The sequence below is a fragment of the Strix aluco genome, chromosome 21 (genome assembly GCF_031877795.1).
Source record: "Strix aluco isolate bStrAlu1 chromosome 21, bStrAlu1.hap1, whole genome shotgun sequence".
Taxonomy (NCBI): Eukaryota; Metazoa; Chordata; class Aves; order Strigiformes; family Strigidae; genus Strix; species Strix aluco.
The window spans coordinates 459,196-478,835 of record NC_133951.1 but is presented as its reverse complement, the minus strand read 5'-3'; the positions used below and the strand labels follow the sequence as shown (position 1 = coordinate 478,835).

General features: G+C 52.7%; 1 protein-coding gene across 2 annotated transcripts in view; it reads right to left on the bottom strand.

Annotated features, from left to right (window-relative positions):
- Nucleotides 1-2,670: 2,670 nt before the first annotated feature.
- MGAT5B (alpha-1,6-mannosylglycoprotein 6-beta-N-acetylglucosaminyltransferase B) overlaps nt 2,671-19,640 on the bottom strand; it is a 69,818-nt gene continuing 52,848 nt past the window's right edge. The window contains exons 9-17 of one of the 2 annotated variants that reach the window (XM_074847019.1): nt 19,251-19,382; nt 18,211-18,344; nt 17,415-17,551; nt 14,673-14,828; nt 13,810-13,956; nt 12,108-12,224; nt 5,183-5,257; nt 4,436-4,710; nt 2,671-3,303 (exon numbers count right to left, since the gene is read on the bottom strand). In XM_074847019.1, coding sequence (XP_074703120.1) covers nt 3,105-3,303; nt 4,436-4,710; nt 5,183-5,257; nt 12,108-12,224; nt 13,810-13,956; nt 14,673-14,828; nt 17,415-17,551; nt 18,211-18,344; nt 19,251-19,382 — 1,372 coding nt within the window. In that variant the 3' untranslated portion in view covers nt 2,671-3,104. The remainder of the gene's footprint in view (nt 3,304-4,435; nt 4,711-5,182; nt 5,258-12,107; nt 12,225-13,809; nt 13,957-14,672; nt 14,829-17,414; nt 17,552-18,210; nt 18,345-19,250; nt 19,383-19,640) is intronic. The other variant, XM_074847020.1, reaches the window with a different exon arrangement.

Below are 19,640 nucleotides of genomic sequence, written 5' to 3'. Positions count from 1 at the left end.
ACTCTTTTCCCCCTCCCAACTGGGGATTTCTTCTTTGTAATTAGCAGTGGTAATTAGAATCTCTTTCATATGGCTGCACCTTGGCTTCCTTTTAAATCTCTTCTATACTCCTACTTAATAAAAAGTGAATTCAATGTCAGTATCATCCTCAGATCTCCCTTTCAGATGGAAACGTCCTGACCAGGGAGATCGGGGCAAGTGCTGGAGACTTGCTCAGAAAAGGGCTCAGGAAGGCAGCGGGATGCTCCAGTGATCAGTTGGGCACAGTCAGGGCCAGAAACAGGCAGAGAAAAAGCATTTCCAGGTGACAAAGTCCCTTTTCTTTTACGCCAGCTCCTCTGGGAGCTGCTGCTAACCCAGCACCTCCCTCCCTTGCTGCCACCTCCGTGTTGGGGTGCCCAGGACCAGCAGCACTGCAGGAGTCGATATGCCCCACAGCCCTGGCAGACACAACCCCACATGACAATTTGGTGCCAATTCTGCACCCAAAGCCACCATTAATACTCAGTGTTGGCATTACCGAGCCAGCCAAGACCCCACTTTGCCCCTACATGGGATGTTACAGACCAAGGCATCCCCCTGGGGGTCCACAGGTGACGAGGCAGGAGGGGCTGACCTGAGCACCCACACTTCGTTACATCCAGAATCCACGAGCGATCTGCAATCACAACGGGCCAAGAGCAGCTTTAGCCCAGGCAGCATCCACCCTCAGGGCAGCACTGAGAGCAGGACCCAGTGCCAGCTGATGGGGCAGAGACGTGACAGGTAATACCAGAGCATTACTCAGCCCCATCACCCAAATTTACAGGCTGGCTCAAGATCCAACAAGCTTCCAGACAGATCATTATTTCCCATGACAGCGGCAAAGGTGAGCCAGACGCCTTTTATTTCAGCTTGGAGAAAAATGCTTCTGCCAGGGGATAATTTGGACTCTGTGGTGGGAGGCAGGCACTGGGCTGCTGAAAGGTGAAGGCTATTTTAAAAGCAGCTGAGCAGAACCAGTGGAGAAAGCTGCCCAGGGAGCTGGTGCAATGAGCACTGGCTGGAGATGCAGCCCGAGCCTCTTGGTCTTTAAAGCTTGCTTAGATCCCCTGTAAAACCAGGTTTTATTTGGTCCTTACAACCCTGGGAAGTGAATCACTGGTGGTTTCTGCCTGCAAATCCCCCGTGCCTCCCCCGGGCTAGCTCCTGCCCACCCTGCGCTCGCAGCAGCCGGGGCGAGCGGCGCAGGGAGCCTGTGCTGGGTGATGCTCTGAGACCAAGATGAAAGGTGCCGTAGAAAGGCACAAGGTATTGTTGCTCAGCTCTGCAAAGAGAGGTTTGTGCTGCTTTTATTTATACACATGCTGGCTGCAAGACACAAAAATTACTTAATCAATCCTTCCCCTTGTCTGGCGTTGCAGGCGGGATGGAGGCTGCCTACGCAATTTTGCGCTGAAGATGACAAATTGCTTCGGGATAATGGCAGCGTCTCCAGCTCCCGCTTCATCCGGTGCAGGATGCGGCCAGTCTTGCTGCAGTGGGCTCAAGGGCTCAGCTGAAGGGATGTCTGGAGGACACGAGCACTGTGTGGTGTCCCCATTCCTGGGGTCAGAGTGGGTGAGGGGAGCTGGCATCTGCCCAATGCTGCTGCACAGCTGAAAGAATGATTTTCTCCCAAAACCCAGCTGCAAGCCATTGAGCCATGGGGAGGATGGGCTGGAGGTGCCAAGGCCATGTGGCTCAGCTCCAGCGAGCAGCTGGGTCCTGGGGGAGACCTCATGTACTCATCCTGCCATGGCACTGCTCTCCATCAGTCACCCTGAGCTGGGGGGACAAGCCTGGAACCCTGTGGTGACCCTGCCAGGACAGGCTGCCACCCCACCAGCCTCCCTCGCCAGCCCGGGCCAGGAGCTTTTCTGCACAGTGAAGGGCTGGGAGGGCATTTCCAGCGCATAATTTTCCAGCCACATGTTTTACGGGATGCAGGAGTCTCACCATCGAATGCTTCCAAGCAACAGGAGGGCTGAGCACCAACCTTACAACAACACACTCAGTCTGGCTCCAGTAAGCAACCCTACAAAAACAGGTCACCCAGCAAGCAAGGGGATACACCGGCAGCAGTGAAAACTCCCCTGAACTGAGATGAATGGCATGAAGAAAATTAAAGAAGCGAAGACCATCCATGGAAGATGGTTGCTTGGAGCTCACCTCTTCCCATGGCTGCAACATCTGGGGCACACAGAGCTGGCAATTCCTTTCTGCTGCTGCAGCACGTCCTCCTTGCCGCCTGCTCATTCAAACCCCGAGCAGTCTCCGTGCCCCTGCCACCGTCTCCGATGTCTCGGTCCCTTGGAGGGACGTACAGCTCCGTGCACAGCCCAGGGGCTGCGGGGGGGAACTCACTGTGGGCACCTCCACCCTGCTTACAGCATTTCCCTGGGGACCAGCGTCCTTCCCGGGAGCCCTCCCCAGCCCCATCCTGCCCCTCCCTTCCCAGGGACAGCCTGGGTATCGTCCAACCCCCAGCGGCTCTTCCTGGGAGAACCATGGGTGCAGACCCCACCGTGTCCATCCAACCCAGCCGCTCTCCTTGGGCTTTGCTCTCCCCCAGCTTCACAGCCAAGGCAGGCACCAGCAGCCCCCCTGAAACCCCCAACACAGCTCTGCCCAATGACTCCCACAGAAGGATTGGGTGTTGCTTCCCCTTTAATTTACCACTTGTCAGGGGGGAGGGTTAAAAAAAAAATCAATAAATAAAACAACCCAGGATGCTTGAAGAAGATGAAAACCCTGAAACTGCAGTCTGCTGGTTGCTTGTCCCATTGTCAGAGGAGGGGAAGGGTGTCCCCAGTCCCCCTTTCCCACCACCTCGGCCCAGCACCACCAGGTCCAGGTGGGTTCGGATGCGGTCGGACAATGCTCCTCGAGAAGAAAATGAAACCAAAAGTCAGGACGTGGTCATTCACAGTTGACTGGCAGACGAAACAACCCCCAGAGTCTGACACTCCCAGCTCACCCGCCAGGAGGGACCTGTCCCACCTCCCTCGGCTATTGCAGAAGCTTTGAGAAAAAGCCACTCGTTGCACGTTGTGTGTTGCAAACACGGAGGGGGACACACCAAGTCACAAGCAGTCCCTGCACAGAGCCACTTGTCCTTTGCGGTAGTCACGGCAGGGGCAGAGGCGCCGGTACTTGGTGTTGTAGCCTGCACAGCTGAAGAGCAGTGGCTCCTTCTGGAGGTAGCACTCGTGGACATTCTCGGCCACCGCTGGGTAAAGATGGTTCATCTCATACTCAGTGCTATCGCAGGTGATGCTGAGCCTGGGAACAAAAACAAAGGTGGGTTGGTTCAGGTGAGGAGGCTGCCTGGGGTTTCACTGAAGGGTTTTTAGTGCTGTTCTGTCCTTCCTGTCCTAAGCACTGGGCCAGATCTTTGCTGGTTGCACCAGTGTTATGTTTGGCACCCCTTGGCTAGACGTGAATGCTCGTCACCAGCCCAACACACCATGCAGGAAGGGGTGACCCTTGCAACTCAACCCTGCAGCCCAGAGACCACCCCATCCCTTGCATGGGCCATGGATGGCTCAGGAAATCACGGACTAAAATCCACCTAAATATTTTATATTCCCCCTGCTCACCAATGGGTCTGTTCACTCTCTGTGGACACCTCCCACAGCAGCTAATGTCCCCTGGAAGGGCACATGAGTTCAACAGAAACCCACATGTCTCCCGCTAGCTGGGATTAGCCAGCAAAACTGGGGTGGGCATCAGCAAACACCCCAAGGAGCAGCAGCAATGGCCGGTGTGGATCTCAGCATCCCTCTCCTCCCACCCATGCCTGCATCTGCAGATGGAGCAGCAGCACTGGCATCACCCTCCCACCAACCCCTCTCAATTGGTGAGTCCCTGAGCCAGCTCGTTTTAAGGTCTGGAGGAGGGCATGGAGGGGAGAGAGTGAAATCCAAGCCCCAGCTGTAATTTATCATATAAAAATGTCAGTGGGACTCACAGCGCCTGCCTGACCAGCATGACAGCAATGGTAATGCTCGCATTTTAATTGCCCACAGAGCAGCACGGAGCCTGGTGGCAGATTTATACTCTATTAGAACTTCACTGCTGTGTATTCAAAATGCAGTTTTATAGAGAAAGACATAAAAAAAGAGAGAAAGGGAGAGAGCATGGAGGAGGTGGAGAGGAATAGGGTGGGAGAGAGGTGGAAACGTGCCTGGAAGGGCTACCACTGTCTTCTGAAGTGTGAAGCCGGTCAGGGCCAACACATGCAAGCAATGAGCTGCTTTGCAGGCAGTGCCCTGCCTACAATCACCTTGGGCACCTCAGTGGGATTTTGGGAGGAAAGATATGAGGAAAACGGGGGACGGGATGGGGGAAGCAAAGGGAACATCTTCTGGCTGATGGCCCCCAACGCCACCTCGCTGAGAACGTCACAACTCACTGGAGAAACACCTCCTTCTTGTTGAGGAACCTGAAGAAGGTGGGTTCGCAGACCAGCCCATGCCGCCGGCATGTCTCGGTGCAGGCGTGCCGGGTCTCTGACACCCACACCTGCAGCGAGTCCACTGGGGGCCAGGCATGGGGGTCCCGGCTGGCACTGGGGGACCACACCAGGTGAGTGGCATTGGGGGACAGGGCCAGCGGGCTCGGAGGGCTTTGCATAGCAGGACTCTTGGCCTTGGGAGGCAGAGGAGGAGACGACGTGGTGCAGAAATCCTAGTGGGAGAGAAGACAATGGGTCAGTGTGTGGAGGGACAGAGCAAGATGTTGGGGATGGGGAAGGGAGGCTGCTGGTGGGACAGGAGGACATTTGGGCTGCTGAGTTTGCACCTCAGGTTGAGGTCACCTGCATGCACAGATGGCATCTCCTACTATGGGAGATGAAGGCACCGGCCACCTCTTCTTCTCCCAGTGTTGCCTTATTCTCTGCAGCAGAAAGGCCTTGACCCAGCCCCAGTCCCCCCAGCCACCCTTTATCACCCCCCAGCATCTTTGGTTCATGACAAACCTCCCCCAGCCCCCATCTCCTGGTGCTTTCTGCAATTAGGCCGCTGGCTGCACAGGGCTGGGACCTTGCATCCCTGGCTGGGGAGCTGCAATGGCTCAACGGTTGCTCGCCCAGAGGAACAGGAATGGACCCATGAGAGAACAGGGATGGTTGGCCAGGAGAACAGGGATGCTCCCCAACCTGGTGCTGAATGTAGGCGTGGATCCGCTCCAGCATCCCCTCACAGGTGTACTCGTAAGGCAGGTAAGGGTCCACCTGTGAAGGGAGAAGAGCAGAGCACAGGCAGCAAGAAGGGACAGCCTTGTTCTCCCCCTGGGCCTGGTGGCCTGGGACAGCAGTGCCCTGGGCAATGGCTCTCCCCACCCACTGAAGCCCATGGCTTGTGTCTGTCCAAAGCAAGTAGGTCAGAAAACCAGGACTGGAAAAACTTCAGAAGCCATAAAGCACTAGAGAAAGAGGGTGAAGGATTAATTTGGGTTTAACCCATGTACTGGTGAAAATGAAGTTCTATTTTAGTCTCACTTTTCATTTTTGGTATGTTATAAAATAAAATCAGTTTTCACGCAATAAGTCACTTCCAATTAAAGTATGAACTGTTTCAATCCAAGAAAAACTCCGCAGCTGCGGGCAAGTGGGGGGAGTAATTTTAAAATACAGAGGAGAAGTTAGGACTGGTAAAGATGCCAAGCTAATCCAGAACAAGAGCATCCTAGTGGTGCCCTGGGTCTGGTCTAGGATCCTGAGTGCTCTGACATCAGCACAGCTCTGCCTGCTCAGAGAGGAAGGTCCAGGCTTTGCCTCCCTGGGCTACGACCCACCAAACTGAACGGTGAAAAGCATAGGGAAAAAAAAAATATCTTTCTCACTGGCACTTTGCTGAGGGTTTGCTGCTCTGCGTGGATGGCTGTGACAGGGTGGAAGCCAGCACCTCCCCCAGCTCCAGAGGCTCGGTGCTCCCCGCTGCTGCCAGCACGGGCTGGGACGAGGCAGGGAGGCAGCACTGGCTGCACGCCGGGATGGAGTAAATGTTGATGCCAGTGCTGTCACTGCACCCCCATGTTGGTAACTGCTATTTATACCAAACCAGCAGCACTTCAACCATGGTGTATTTTTAGGTTATGAAATGCTGCCGGTCTTTGGGAGACTTCTGCCTGCACTCACTGTCCAACATCCCATCTCCCTGCCCCAAGAGTCACCCTCGGGTCCTGCCATGGGAAACCCCCTCCTCTGCAGAGAGGCTCAGCAGCATCGCCCAAACGAGCTTGTCCCTGGCACAGCAGTGGCACAGGTTCCAGGGCAAGCAGGCAGAAGCAGGCAGAAGCAGGCAGACAGGCTCACTGCCCTCCAGCGGGGCTGGTGTGTGGCCATTGTCCCAGGGTCAGCAGTGATTCTTCCCACAGGGAGAGCATTGTCCCGAGAGCTGCACCACTGACAGACCTCTTCCCTCTGGAACAAATTATTTTTTAAGGAACTTTCTGCTCTGGGAAGACAGATTTTTTCACACTCCCTTATTTTTCCAGAGAAATGTTACACGAGTCACAGGACATTGGTGCCTGGAAGGGGCTGGTCCTGGGACCCCTGTTTCCCCTGGGCATCTCTGCAGAGCCTCATGCAAAAGAAGGATTATAAGCAAAACCACCGCAAAGATAATTCATCTGGAAAACACTGTTTCTTCTATTTTCTGAGCACTGCACCTCCGAAATAACTATCTCCTTTTGAAGTACCCGTCAAACCCAAGCTCAAAGGCTCAGTCTGCCGAGAAGATCCCTCTAAGCATTTCCCTGCCATAAATATCCCACCTGAGATCTCAGCCAGGCTGGAAATCACAGCTGCTCTGTCTAATTACAGATGTGCACGCTAATCAGGGCTGACACAATGACAGGCACCAATCTTGCCTCTGAATTGCTGATGGGCGCTCAGTTAACTGGGGCAGAGTCCTCCACAGAGCAAAACTGCCCATCTCAGTCATGCAAAGCCTGAGCCAGGCTGGGTGCTGGGTGCTGCCTGGCACTGATCTGGGGGAGACAAACCCCCCCTTGCTCAGCATCACCGATGCTCGGTCACATTTTACCGCTGCTTTCCTGGCTGCAATGCTGGGGGCTTTTCCCAGGACCCCGTTACACCCAGCATGGTGCAGATGTAATTCTGTAAAACAGCCTCTTTCCCCCAGAACCCCACCGTGGTACCCAGTGGGATGCAGTGCACCCACAGCTGGGCAGAGGCAGAAAACCTCCTTGCTTCTGCGTGTGTACCTGGAGGTGATGCTCTGGGTACAATCCCACTTGTTCACAGGCTCCCAGGAGCCCTGTCAGGTCCAAGGGCATCAGGAGGCTGCAGCTGGAGCCCACTGCAGCCCCCACACACCCCCTTTGTGCCCCTCTGCCCCCCCGGGGCTCCCCCAAAGGTTCTTGCTCCCCTCTGCTCCCCTCTCCTGGTCTCGTTAGGATTCAGCTCATGCACCCAGGACTGAAAGAAAATGCCAATTTCAAGAAGATAATTGTTTAATTAAAATCTGACAGGCCTGGCCTCCTCTTGACAGCCACATCATTAATGCCACTCCCTGCGCTGGGAGCTCAGGATCTCCCCAGAGCCCTGGGCAGGAGGAGGAGAGGGGCTCCGAGGTGGGGATCCCTGCACCCCGCTGCCTGGCGGAGCAATGCGTGGGATGCCACGGGAGAGGAAGCAGAGGGGTCAGTGAAGATGGACTTTGCCGTCCTTACCCCCAGGCACTGGTGGGGAACACAGGGCCCCAGCGCTCTCCAGCCCTAGTGCTCTCCATCAGCCAAATGGGGAGTTAACTGCTGCCCCCCCACGAGACCCCTGGTCTCCAGCAGGAATCCCAGAGCTGAAGAGAGCAATGTCTCCCTTGCTCAAAAGGAAAAGAAAGGCAAAAAAAAATCCAAACATCATCAGACAAATAAGTAGAAAAATAATGCCATTCTCTGCCGGCACGTAACAGCAGGCTGGGAACACTTTAACCAGCTATTTTCGCTGTGATGTTTAATGTGCCACTCTTTCAAGCATAGTCTGAAATGTATAATTTTCCATTATATTCCTGTATGTTTGACTTTAATATAATGAAGCCTTTTCCCTTCAGTACACCAGAATATTGGCTCTATTAAATTGCTTGTGCGAGGACTATTATTGACAATGGAAAAAGCTGAAGGCCAAGAAAATGGTGGTGCCTGCAAACCTCTCTCCTTCTCCAGCCTCTCGCCCCTGGCTAACTGCCATAATCCACCACCAGGACAAGCCTCCCAGCATCACCTTTCCTAGGGGGATGCAATTTGTCTCTTGGCCCCGTGCAACTGTGCCGGGATTTGATCTCTGGGGTAGAGAGGCTTGATGCTTCCATGATTTCGATTTTCCTTATAAATAGGTCAGGGGTGCGAGCCATCAGGGAAACCCCAAACTGCTCCAAAGGGGAATGAATGGCAGAGGCATGGCTTGCTGAAAACCTTCCTCAGCAGTTGCAGGGTGACCTGGAGTGGGTGCCACCTCCAAAAGGATGACGGAGGGGAGCACAAGGGCTTTTCTTTGGGGAAAAAACCCATATTGCAAGCCCAAGCTATGTCCAAGCCATGATTCAGATCTCTTTCCAGAAGGAAAAAGTTTCTTTCAAGCAAATTTAGGTTGGCGAAGGACACCGGCCGCATCTCAACTCCTGTATTTGCACAGATACAGCAGCCAGCCCTGCCAGCAGACCCAGACAGCTCCAAACCCACCAAGGAAAGCTCTGCCAGCCCAGCCAGAGCCAGGGCAGGGCTGTAGCTGCAAGGACGGCACATCCTGCCCCGAGCTGCAGCTCCGGGTGTCTGCAATATAAATCAGGACAGCTGTGTGGCCACGCCAGCAGCGACCTGGCCAGAGAGCCACGGGCAGGCTGAGGCAGCCACAAAGTAAGGCTAAAATATTGCTGAAGCATCAGCAAATCCCCCAGAGCCACGATGCTCTAAAGCAGGGCGATCTTGTTTGTCAGCTTGACCATATCCGAATTACTACCAGGTTCATGAAATCAGCTCCCAAAGCCCTTGAGGGGTTCCCAGCACCCCGGTTCCTGGTCCCTGGCACCCTGGTTCCCAGCACCTGGCATGGTTGCTGCTGGGAAAAGCTGATGGCAGAGGCAAAGAAAAGGAGACATCTCACAGCTTCCCACAACATCCCACATGCCCAAAAACATTTTACTGAGTTTTGCCTGGAAGATGCAAAACTAAAGCTGTGGGATAAGTGATTCTTCAGTTATACAACAACAGGAAAAAAAAAAAAAAAAAAAGAAGAAAATCTGTTTCAGGTCAGGTTTCAATTTCCAGTGTTTCTACCCATCAAGGAGGGGAAAAAGGCTGCGTTTCAGGTTCAACAGTCTGTTTGGGTTGGTGAAGCAAAGGGAAATGCATCATTTCGGATACAAGCCTTCGTTTCAACAAACTGGAAGGGTATTTTCAAACAAAGGCAGACAGATGGAAAACAAAGCTATATTACTTCATTTCAACATTACTGGAATGAAGTAATGTTTTCACTGAAAAAATAAACTGATGGTGGTTATTCTGAAACACAGACAAATTTGTTAAGATACTCGGATAACAAAACAACCCATTTTGCCTTTGGGGAAAAAAAGGAGTCAGTAAAATAGTTTCTCCAAGCTCCTACCTGGCTAGGAACAGCAAAACTAAACAGCCCAGACATGATCTATCTGCCACTCCTCCTGCTAATGCTCTTTTTTACCAATTTCTGCTGTGACAAACTATTTTGAAGACAAGATACCAAGGGATTCCTGAAGCCAAAGCCCATAATAAGGCTTTTAAACCTGTAAGGTAGGTCAATTTTTAGGCTTAATTGCTTTGACAGCTTCTCTAGTAAAGCAGACCTTTCTACTTAAAAGACAAAAAGGGAAAAAAAGAGGAAAAAATGAACTTGCTGTAAGATATTCACACTCACCCCCTGCTCTGCTTCAGGAGGATTTATACAATATCTTTAAAAAAAAATCCAGAGAGGCAAGTTGTGGGATTAACCCAGCATGCTTCTTGGTGGGAAGGACTAACTTCTCTCCAGAGCGACTGCACGTTTTCAACACAAGCGGGACGTCAGCGCCTGGTTTTATTAATGTGAGGCAAATTTAGGACTTCAACCTCCTGGCAGTCGAGGGTAATGACAGCAGTTGGGCTGCTTCACAGGAGGGGACCTCGGGGTGGGGGTCCCTGGTCGCACAGAGATGGGTGGCAGCTTTAGTTGCCCTGTGGTCCCATAGGAGACAGAGTTTATCTGACTACATGTGGTGTCACGCTGGGATGGAAAACAGAGAGCAGCCTGCCCGCCCAGGCAGCTGCCGACACTGCCCGCACGCGGTGCTGGCATTACAGACACCCGTGTTCCAGCTCTGCTTCCCCTGCCCTCCATCAGCTGTTCAGCAACTGAAGAAATGTTAATTAAGGGAGGGAGGCAGGACGTGTTGAGACTGCACCACAACTGTATTTACATGAAGAGTGGGAACGGGGAGAAAAGCCGAGACGGGAGCTCATCTTTGGGCAAAACTGGCATCAGCACGGCAGTGGCACGCTCCGGGTGCCAGAGACAGCAGATCCCCACACCAGCTCCTGCCTGGTGCCCATCACACCACCAAATCCCTTCCTAAAATCCTTTTTTCTTATTATTTTTAACCAGAGATTATCATTAAGCATCTAAATGACCTGGTGCACATCCAGTCGACATTGCAGCGCAACACAGCTGCTCAGGAGCCAGCAGAGCCTTCTCCCCCACTTAATTCTCCAATCATTTTTTAATTATTTTAATAGCACGGCTGCACCAGGCTTCACTATTTTCCTTTTCCTTTCTGGAAAGATTGAAAATTTCCTTCTCTCTCCTGAAACAGAGACCAGCAGCTCCCGTCTGCCCGCCCACGGCGTTGCCTTCGCCTCGGGGCCATTTCTCCAGCCCAGATGGTGGAGGGTCAAGCACTGACAGCTGGCCCGGCAACATAGCAGCAGGGATGTAATTATTTTTAATTTAATTTTAATCGAGATACGGGAATGAATGTGCAAAACAACAACTGTTTTCATAAGTTGGGTTTGTCCGTTCTTTGCAAACCTGTAGAGAAAATCAGTGCGAGGTGAAGAGCTGTGGCAATCAACCATGATAAGGTCCGAGACCTGGGCAGATGGTGTGGCCACATCAGCTGAATAAAGTCCCCAGACTTCCACAGACTCCCACCTCTGCAGCTTCTAATGCGGGGAAAAGCAAGGATGACACCTCTCTGGCTGGTATCACCCTGTGCCCTCCAAAATCCCACCCAGCACCATGAACCCCAGACCCCTACAGCCCAGCGCAGAGCCCCAGTTTCACAGGATATCGCTGTCCTCACAGGGGGATGGCTCATCCAAAGCGAAGCAAATTGCAAGCAAAACGGAGATCAGCACTTTTCTCCCCTGCAGGAAAATTGACTTTAATAATTTGGACAACTTGAAAGGCTCCTGCCACAGGGCAGGAGGTAAATATTCATGAGGGAGTGTTTCCAGGGCAGGCGCAGTGGGAGCGCTGCCTTCCCAGGGGGTCCCTGCATCCCCCCGCTTCCTTATATCCCCTCATCCTTCACAAAGGCAACTCCTGGAGCTATTCCTATTGATTTGCCTGATCCAAACAATAACAATGAACAGTGAAATGGGGGAACAGCAGGCGCAGAGGTTGGCAGCTCTCGGGGTTCTCGCAGGGAGATGCTCTGAGTTTATCTTTGCTTCACGCCAGGTCCCAGCACTGCTGCTCATCTCCAGCAATCTCAACCTCCTGGTCCCAAACCTCATCTCCCTTATCTCAGCTTCCCCTTGCTCTGGCTCTGCCCAGAGGATTCCCAGGGGATCCCTCAAAGGCACGGCGCTGCCCTGGGCAAACCCTGACAGTGTGCGGTACCAAAGCAAGGCACGAGCACGAGTCTCTCTGAAGCTGCAGGAGAGGATGATTTCTGCCTTGCACGTGCAAATAATTTCAAAGGGAAAGCAAGAAAGGAAAAGCAACTAACGCTCGAAAGGGAGAGCCAGGCACTAGCAATCACTGCCGATGTCTGTCCCTGCAAACCCAGCAGCAGGGAGATCGCCCTGCCACCTCCCCTGAGCCGTACCTGGGTCCTCATGATGGTTTTGATAGCAGCTTCAAACTCTTCGGAGTTATTGTAGTCGACAGTCCACACATGTGGCTTCCCGATGAAGTCTTCAGCATATGGGTGTTGGGAGGACACCTAAAACACAGCAGTGTGAGCCAGTTTTGGCAATCCCTGCTGGAACGCCACGACTGCAGAGAGGAGCAGCAGGCTCAGGCACAGACGTGTTGGGTTTTAACCCATTGCACATAGAGATGTGCTGGAAAAAGGTTTCCTCTGAACCCAGCTGCTACTCAACATCAGGCTGATGCTCTAAAAATCCCGCTGAGTTGGGATGCCCCATTCCCATCAACACTGAAATTGCCTCCACAGCCCTGAGTATCTCAACCTCCATAATACAGGTACAATTTAACATTGACCTGAGCCATTTGTAGGTCTGGAGTGACAAAAATAGACCAAAACAGCAAAGGTCTGTGAAAGCACCATGTCTCCCAGGTTTGCTAGCTCCAGAAACAAGAGAGAGAGAAAATCTATCGCCACCGAAGGCTGGGGAAGTCTGGCACAGGGAGAAAGCAGTGCTGGAAGCTGCATTGCCCCAATGGCACAGGCAGGCCCACACGCTGTACCCCATAGCCACCTGCCTCTCACCAGGCAATTTTTGGGGATCTACCTCTTTTGTTTCAGCCCCTGAGCTGCCTTTTCAGCCCCATGCTGCTGCGAGGCAGCCAGAACCCAGACCTCCTCTCAGGAAGGGAAGAGAGAAGATGCTGAGCAGAGGAGGTGTTTTGGGGGCACCGCGAAGCATTGCAGAGGGGCCTGAAAACCTGCCAGCTGGAGGAGCAGAGCAGGACATGCTCTGTATTTTACTCTCCAGCTTGCTGTCCTTTCCCATTTTTTTGCTGACAGATCAATCACCTCCTTCCCCTCCAGTGTATAAACATCCTGGGGCATTTCACAGCCCTCGTCCCTGGCTGCCCTCCTGGCTCCAGGCTGAAGCACAACCACAGCACCCACCCGGGATGGGTGCTGACACTGGCAGCTAATTAGGGGGGTGCATGGGACAGACACAGGGGTCCAGGACAGCCCAGTGCCCCCCACCCCATGATGGGTGCTGCCAAGCCGGGCTGTGGCAGGGCTGAGCTGCACGGTGCCCCAGCAAAGTCTTTCTCAGCAGGAGCGAGCGTTGCACTGCATTATCCACTTTATTAATAATAAAAGAGGCAATTTTCTCAACCCTTTAACTTTTAAAGAGTTTCTGCTTCACTTAGATTGAATTCCCAGTGACGGGCAAGCCTGGGAGGGATTTCAATACCCTGCAACACCATGGAGGTCCCAGTGTCCCTCTCGGTGTACAAAAGGATGAACAGGGGAGCAGTACCCTGGTTTGGGAGCAGGGTACGGGTTGTGCGTGGATCTGGGCTGATGAGGAAGGATCTGGGGTTTGTGGTCTGCAGAAATCTCCTGCACCACCTTCTCCTTTGCAACCCCAAACCCACGGCAAGGCCCCTTGCATCCAAGTGCTCCAGATGGAGACAATGCGTGGATGGGAGAGGGGACCCCATCTGCAGGTATCCGCAATTCTGCATTTGGAGAAAATCTTGCCAAAAAAAAAATAAAAATAAAAATCCCAGTTTAGCTACTGCTCTTCCCTGGGCTGGACTGAATCCTGGTGTAAAGGGGGTGGCTCCATCCAGCCCATCCGCTCGCCTCCTGCCAGACTCGCCTCTCTCGAAGTCGGCTTCCCGCGGAAGAACTCGTGGTTGAGGGAGCTGTGCGGGGGGTTGAAACGCGCCTGCAGGAAAACGCAGCCGTTGGCGATTGCCTCCAGTGGGGCAGGACCCTCGTAGGGGAACCCAAAGCCAATGAAGAGCTGCAAGGGAAATGCATGTGCTGGTGAGCGAACTTGGCCAACCCCATAGGAAAATCTGCCAAATAACCCACCAGCACCCCTCTCTGCTGCTCTGGTCCTGCACACCAAGCCTCTAAGGCAGCTCCATGCCATTCAACACGCCACAGCTTAAATGTGCTAAAAAATCCCCTTGGCCCACGGCTCACAGCCCACTTGTGCAAGGCAACAGGGTATTCAGGAGCTGCAAGTTCCCTCATGGTGGCTACGACCATCATACTGGTCCTGTGTGGAGAAATATTGCTTTGCCAAAGCCATTTGGAGTGGTGAATCAACAACATTTTCCCCAGACACCAGGTGAAGGTGACCAGGATGTGCCCACACCCCACACACTTACTCCAAGAATCACGTTTATTTTTATCACAGCCGTGGGGGGGAAAAGAAACCCACCCCACTTAGCAATAAATGAATTAATCAGGAAACTTTGTACTCTGTCTGCGGACAGTCTGCAAGGAGAAACTCGTCAGATACATCTTGATTTGAAATTATGTGCTCTGCTCGGTTCCCTGCTAATTAGCCTGCTGATAGTGCCTGCAAGCCTGGGAGGAGTGCAGATAACAGCCTTTTCCCCCAACCTCCTCCTTTAATTAGGTTTTCTTTCTCAAGGCAACTGAGTTCTCACTGCTGGCTGGTTAACAGGGCACAGGGTCCCGTGGACACCCCAGTTGGCTCTCGCCCACCTTTGCCTTCCTCAGCAGCTGCTGAAACTCGTGCTGTGGCAGCAGCCCATGGTTCTTGACGAACGCCGGGACCTCGGGCGGCCGCTGCGTCTCGTAATAAACCGTGCCGTGGATCTCCATGTACTTGTTAAGGATGGTCAGAAACTTCTCCTTGCCCTGGAGAGGAAGGCAGAGGTGTGAACCACACCAGAAAAACGGTGAAGGGGAGAGATTTAACTCTCAAACTGCTGTCCCAGAGCACCCAAAATGCTTCAGCCCAACCCGCAGCAGTGCAAAACCCACACCCTCCCCTCTGCATCCCTCAGACACATGTCTTGGACCACCCCAGGCTCCCAGTGAGCCCAGACAGCTGTGGGATCCAGCACCCTGAACATCGACACCTCAAGCCCCTGCCTCCCCCGCCGCCTCCATGGGCATCTTCCACTCTGGAGCTGCTGAATTAAAGGTTTCAGGGGATTCAGAGGGAAGCTTGCAAAGACCAGAGCTTGCTAATGGCCTCTTATTCCAAGTAACAAGTCCTCAGGATTTTCTTACTCAGGTTTAATCCTGTTTTACTCCCTGTAAAAATCAAGGGGGTCACCAGTTTTCTTCTTTTGGAGGCTTTCCTCCTTCTGCTCTCCACAGGAGTCTTCCATTTTAACAATTTCTCTAGTGCAGAATTTTTTTGCTTGGAAAAAGTACACAGGGACCATTCTCTGTATGCTGCATTTTCAGCTTGTTCCAGTGCTGCAACAGGCCCCAAAAGAGCAGAGATTGGGAGGGAATAAGGAGGTATAAATGGGGAATTTGAGAAAACTCTGTATGTTGCCTTAAAGCCTCCTGAACACTGTATTTCTGCCCTCAGCCACGTACCCCTGGACTTCTCTAAGGCTTAAAACAAGTGCTTTTGGTGGGATGAGCCTGCAGGGTGAAATCCTGGCCACAGTGCCACTAACACCCAAATCAGCACCATTTTGACATCAATTCCCTAATGCAAAGGGCTTGGGGAGATGGGAGTGAAACACAGATTATAGTCCCTGGGTAGCGCCTGGCATCACCGAGCATCACTGGGGGGGAACCAATCCCCCTGCACGGTGAGGGGGCTGGCATGGGAGACCCCCACCACCGCTGCATCTGAGCACCGTGAGCCGCTTCGACCCATGGAAGTTGGGCAGCAGCCTGATGAAAATGGCCTTTCCCAGCTTATTAAAACTTTGGCTCCTGTTGCGAGCCAGAGGTGAGAAGTTCAGAGGGGTAGGAAATGAGAAATAACAGGAAGGTAGGTTTAATGAAATGTTTCTAAATGTCAAAAAGATCCTACCCTGGAGACGGCGCTTGGTCCAAGGCTTGTAAATAAGCACCCGGCTCCAGAAGATGGAGGTGCTCTTTTCCTTCCTAGACCTCAAAATCAGTCAAAATAAGAAAACGCTCCTTTTCCCCCTTATTTTATTACATGGGGTGGCACAAGAGACAAAGCAATGCCCAGGCAGCCTGGCCTCAAGGAACAGCCACCAGCAAGAACCAGCCCCAGCCCCTTCACCCAGTAATAAATTACGACAAATATGCAGTTTTGGGGAAACTGGTGTTGTTTGTGAATTCTGGCTAAAAGGAGCAAACGTTCATAGCACTAAGGGTGGAGGGAAATGTCTGTTCTGAGGTTTTAACTGTCTTTAGTGCCCTTCCAAATTAACCTAACTAGGCTCAAATGAAACTTCTGGATAAGAAAGGGTGAGGGAATGGTAGAAAAAGAAGACAAGATGTTACAGCTGCACTAAAATGAGATTTAGTGGGTTTCAGTACGTTTTTTAGGGAGTCCCTGAGCTAGGCAGATGCTGGGGGGATTTGCTCTCAGACGTGGAAGGTGATGAAAAAGCCACAAACACCAGCGAACAGGAGATGGTGTGGCTGGATCCTGACCCACTGCAGGCTTCCCTGTGAGGACAGAGCTGCTAATCAGGAAAGCTGGGGATGGGGAGGGGACACAGCCCCCGGCTGCATCAACCGGCATCAATCCCGGCAAAGTCAGCTCCAGCAAAACCTCTTCTCTTGAGAGAAGATGTGCAGAGGTAAAGCCCAGCAGCAGCTGGTGGGGTACAGTACCTGCAACTGGAACAGCCCCAGGCAGCGCACAAAGGGAAAAGAAACAGAAATAAATCAAGATACAATGAGAATTAGCTCCTTTTTTTAAGCCCTGAAAGGAAAAGCAGCTGGCTAGCTCTGAATAAGCCAGGGGGGAGTATAGACATCCCCTGGGTGCTATAGGAGATGCAGGGGGGATGTTTTGGGGGGGTTGGGGGTGTTGCCCCCATGCAGCTGCCCACCCCTCACCCCCAGGTGTTACAGGTGTGGGCAGGCAGCAGGGCAGCACAACCCCCTTTCACAGGGTACTTGAAAGCAGAGACAAACCATCCACATCATAACACAGGAAATCACCTAATGGCAATCACTGCAATTAATTACATAACATCATCGATATGAAATCCTCAGTCTAACACGCCTGTTGGGAGGAAGCACTGCCTAGAGCAAAGAGCAGGGGATGGGGTCTCACCAGCCTCTGCCCTGTTGGCTTGGAGGTGCTGGACACGTCACATCATTGCAGCAACCTCAGCTTCCCCTCTACGAATGGGACAAGGATGCTTCTCTAGAACCACACCGAGATCTGTGCCCCAAAAGCTCAGGGTAAGAGCCAGAGGCTGGTGCTGCCTCACAGCTCTGCCTATGACTGCCCCTTGCCGCCTGGGTGCTCCCCGCAGCGCCGAGGACACCCACCTTCCAGATGCTGGCTTCCTTCCCGTACACCACCGCCATGCTGCTCACTTTGTTGGACTTGATGAGTTGCTTCTCTGTCTTGTTGAGCTCCTCCGACACGAAGCCCATGAAGGAGTTGTCGGGGGTGTGAGCTGTGGACACCAAGAGGAGAAGACACATGGCTGGACAGATGTTTGCTGCTGGGACCTCACTGGGGTTGAGAACGCAGCCCCGTTGCAGCACAGGGGCTGAGATGAGCCGGGTTCCAGAGCCTTGCTGGAGCTTGGAGGAAAACTGGCATGAATCCAAGCAGCTCATAAAATACAGGCTTTGGAACTAACTCAAGCAACTCTTTAAAAAGTAAGGCATCAAAGCTGCCAAAAGGGCTTTATCCAGCCAGGAAAAAGCAACCTGTGAGTCACCCAGCAGCCAACAGGTCATCAAATCACTGAGCTGCCTCTCACCTGTAGAAACCCAGCTGAAATAAAACCAGGCTTTGCAACCAAAACCACCCTGCATTTTCCCTCCTGGGAGCTGGAAGCTGCTGGCTGTGCCCTGTGTTTGGCCCTAATTGTGCTGGAGCCAGCAACCCATGGCAGAGGAAGGAGTCAGGCCTCTCTCCCCAGAGCACTTCTATAGCCCAAGAGATGGCCAAGCAGATCTGGAAGCTCCTTGCAGGCAAGGGGAAGCAGGCGCGGAGCCAGGGAGGGTGGCACTGCCCGTGCATCACCTCCTGAAGGAGGTGAGACCTGCTTCTGCAGTGCCTGCAAGCCCCTGACACTGCCCCTCCGTGCCCCCGTCCCCCACTTACGGAACATGGTCATGAACTGGGTGGGCTGCAGGTTCCAGTAGCCCCAGTTGGTGCGGTAGCCGCGCAGGGTGGCGTACTCCTCGTGGTTGTATGCCGGCTCCGTCCCAAAGGTATCGATGACCCGGACGCGGCACCTGGGAGAGCAGACAGGACCTGAGGACCTCAGTATGAGAAAGTCCCACTGCCAGGGACATCTGGTGCTCCCAAGCAGCTCATCCCTTGTCTGCTCCGTGAGCAGAGGGTGCAGGAACATCCCAAGCAGCCCTTCCCAACCCACTGCTCCCTCCTGTAACGAGCAATTTCCCTTTGCAGGGCTTTCATCTCCCTGATGGTTGTGAGAGTGATGTATCTCCTGAAGACTTGTTAATGCTTTTCCCAATATCCCAGCAACGCTGAGGCAGCCATTACCAGCACAAGACCGAGGAGAGAAGGGGAGCATCAAGCAAGGGAAGAGCAAAACAAGCTGAACGCGAGAGCAAATGCATTTATAATAAAAGCAATAATACCACTTGTCATTTTTCTCTCTAATAAAATTGTGTAGGATAATGGAAGAGATGGGGGAAAAAATAATAAATAGCAGGACTATCAGCACTAAATTAAATCGCATATTTTCCTGGCTGGTGATATACCCGGGGATGATGACATTTGTCTTGATGCTGAAGGAGCCAGAGATGGGGCTTCTTGCAAATAAAAAAGGCTTTCACTTCCCTCTGTGCTATGGCCACCCCTGTCTCCAGGCTGCAGGCATGGTACTTGAAGGACACACACACCACAGGCACACGCAGGGTTTTCTTCCCAATTCAGTCTCTTCTAATGAGGTTTCGTCTTAAACACGAGGCTCCCGAGTGAGCAGACCGCCTCGTGCCATGGCGGCAGGGAACACAGCAAGGCAAGAGCTGGCAGAGTCAGGCAAAAATCAAAGGTGCAATCAAAGGGTCCGACTCCTTGGATGTGGGGTCTGTCCTTCGAGGTCATTACCATTAGTCTTTGCTTGCTAATTAATGAAATGGAGAGTAAGAGAAGGGAGTGGTTTTGCTTACCTGTATTTCTTAAAGGAGAGCCCCATGTGCTGCTTCATCTGTTGGAGACCATGGTAGTCGGTGTAAATCAGGTCAAAAGGCAAGGGATTGGTCAAGGGGCAGTTTCCCCGTCCTGGAGGCACCCCTAAATGACTGGGGAGAAGCAGGAGGGACTGATCAGCCCCCCAGGACCAAGAAAGCCCTGCAACACAAACATTCGTTTCCCTGCCAGGCATTACAGGGGCCATCAACCAGCTCTCTAGTTGATGGAATGGGAGGCAAATGGTTCTCTTCTCTCCAGTTTTTATTTTCTGGGCCAAAAATATGAGGTTTGGCGGAGTCCTGGTCCCTCCCCATCTTTGCACCTGCTTCAGCCAAGTTCCTGCTCCTCCCATGTGGATGATGAGGCTT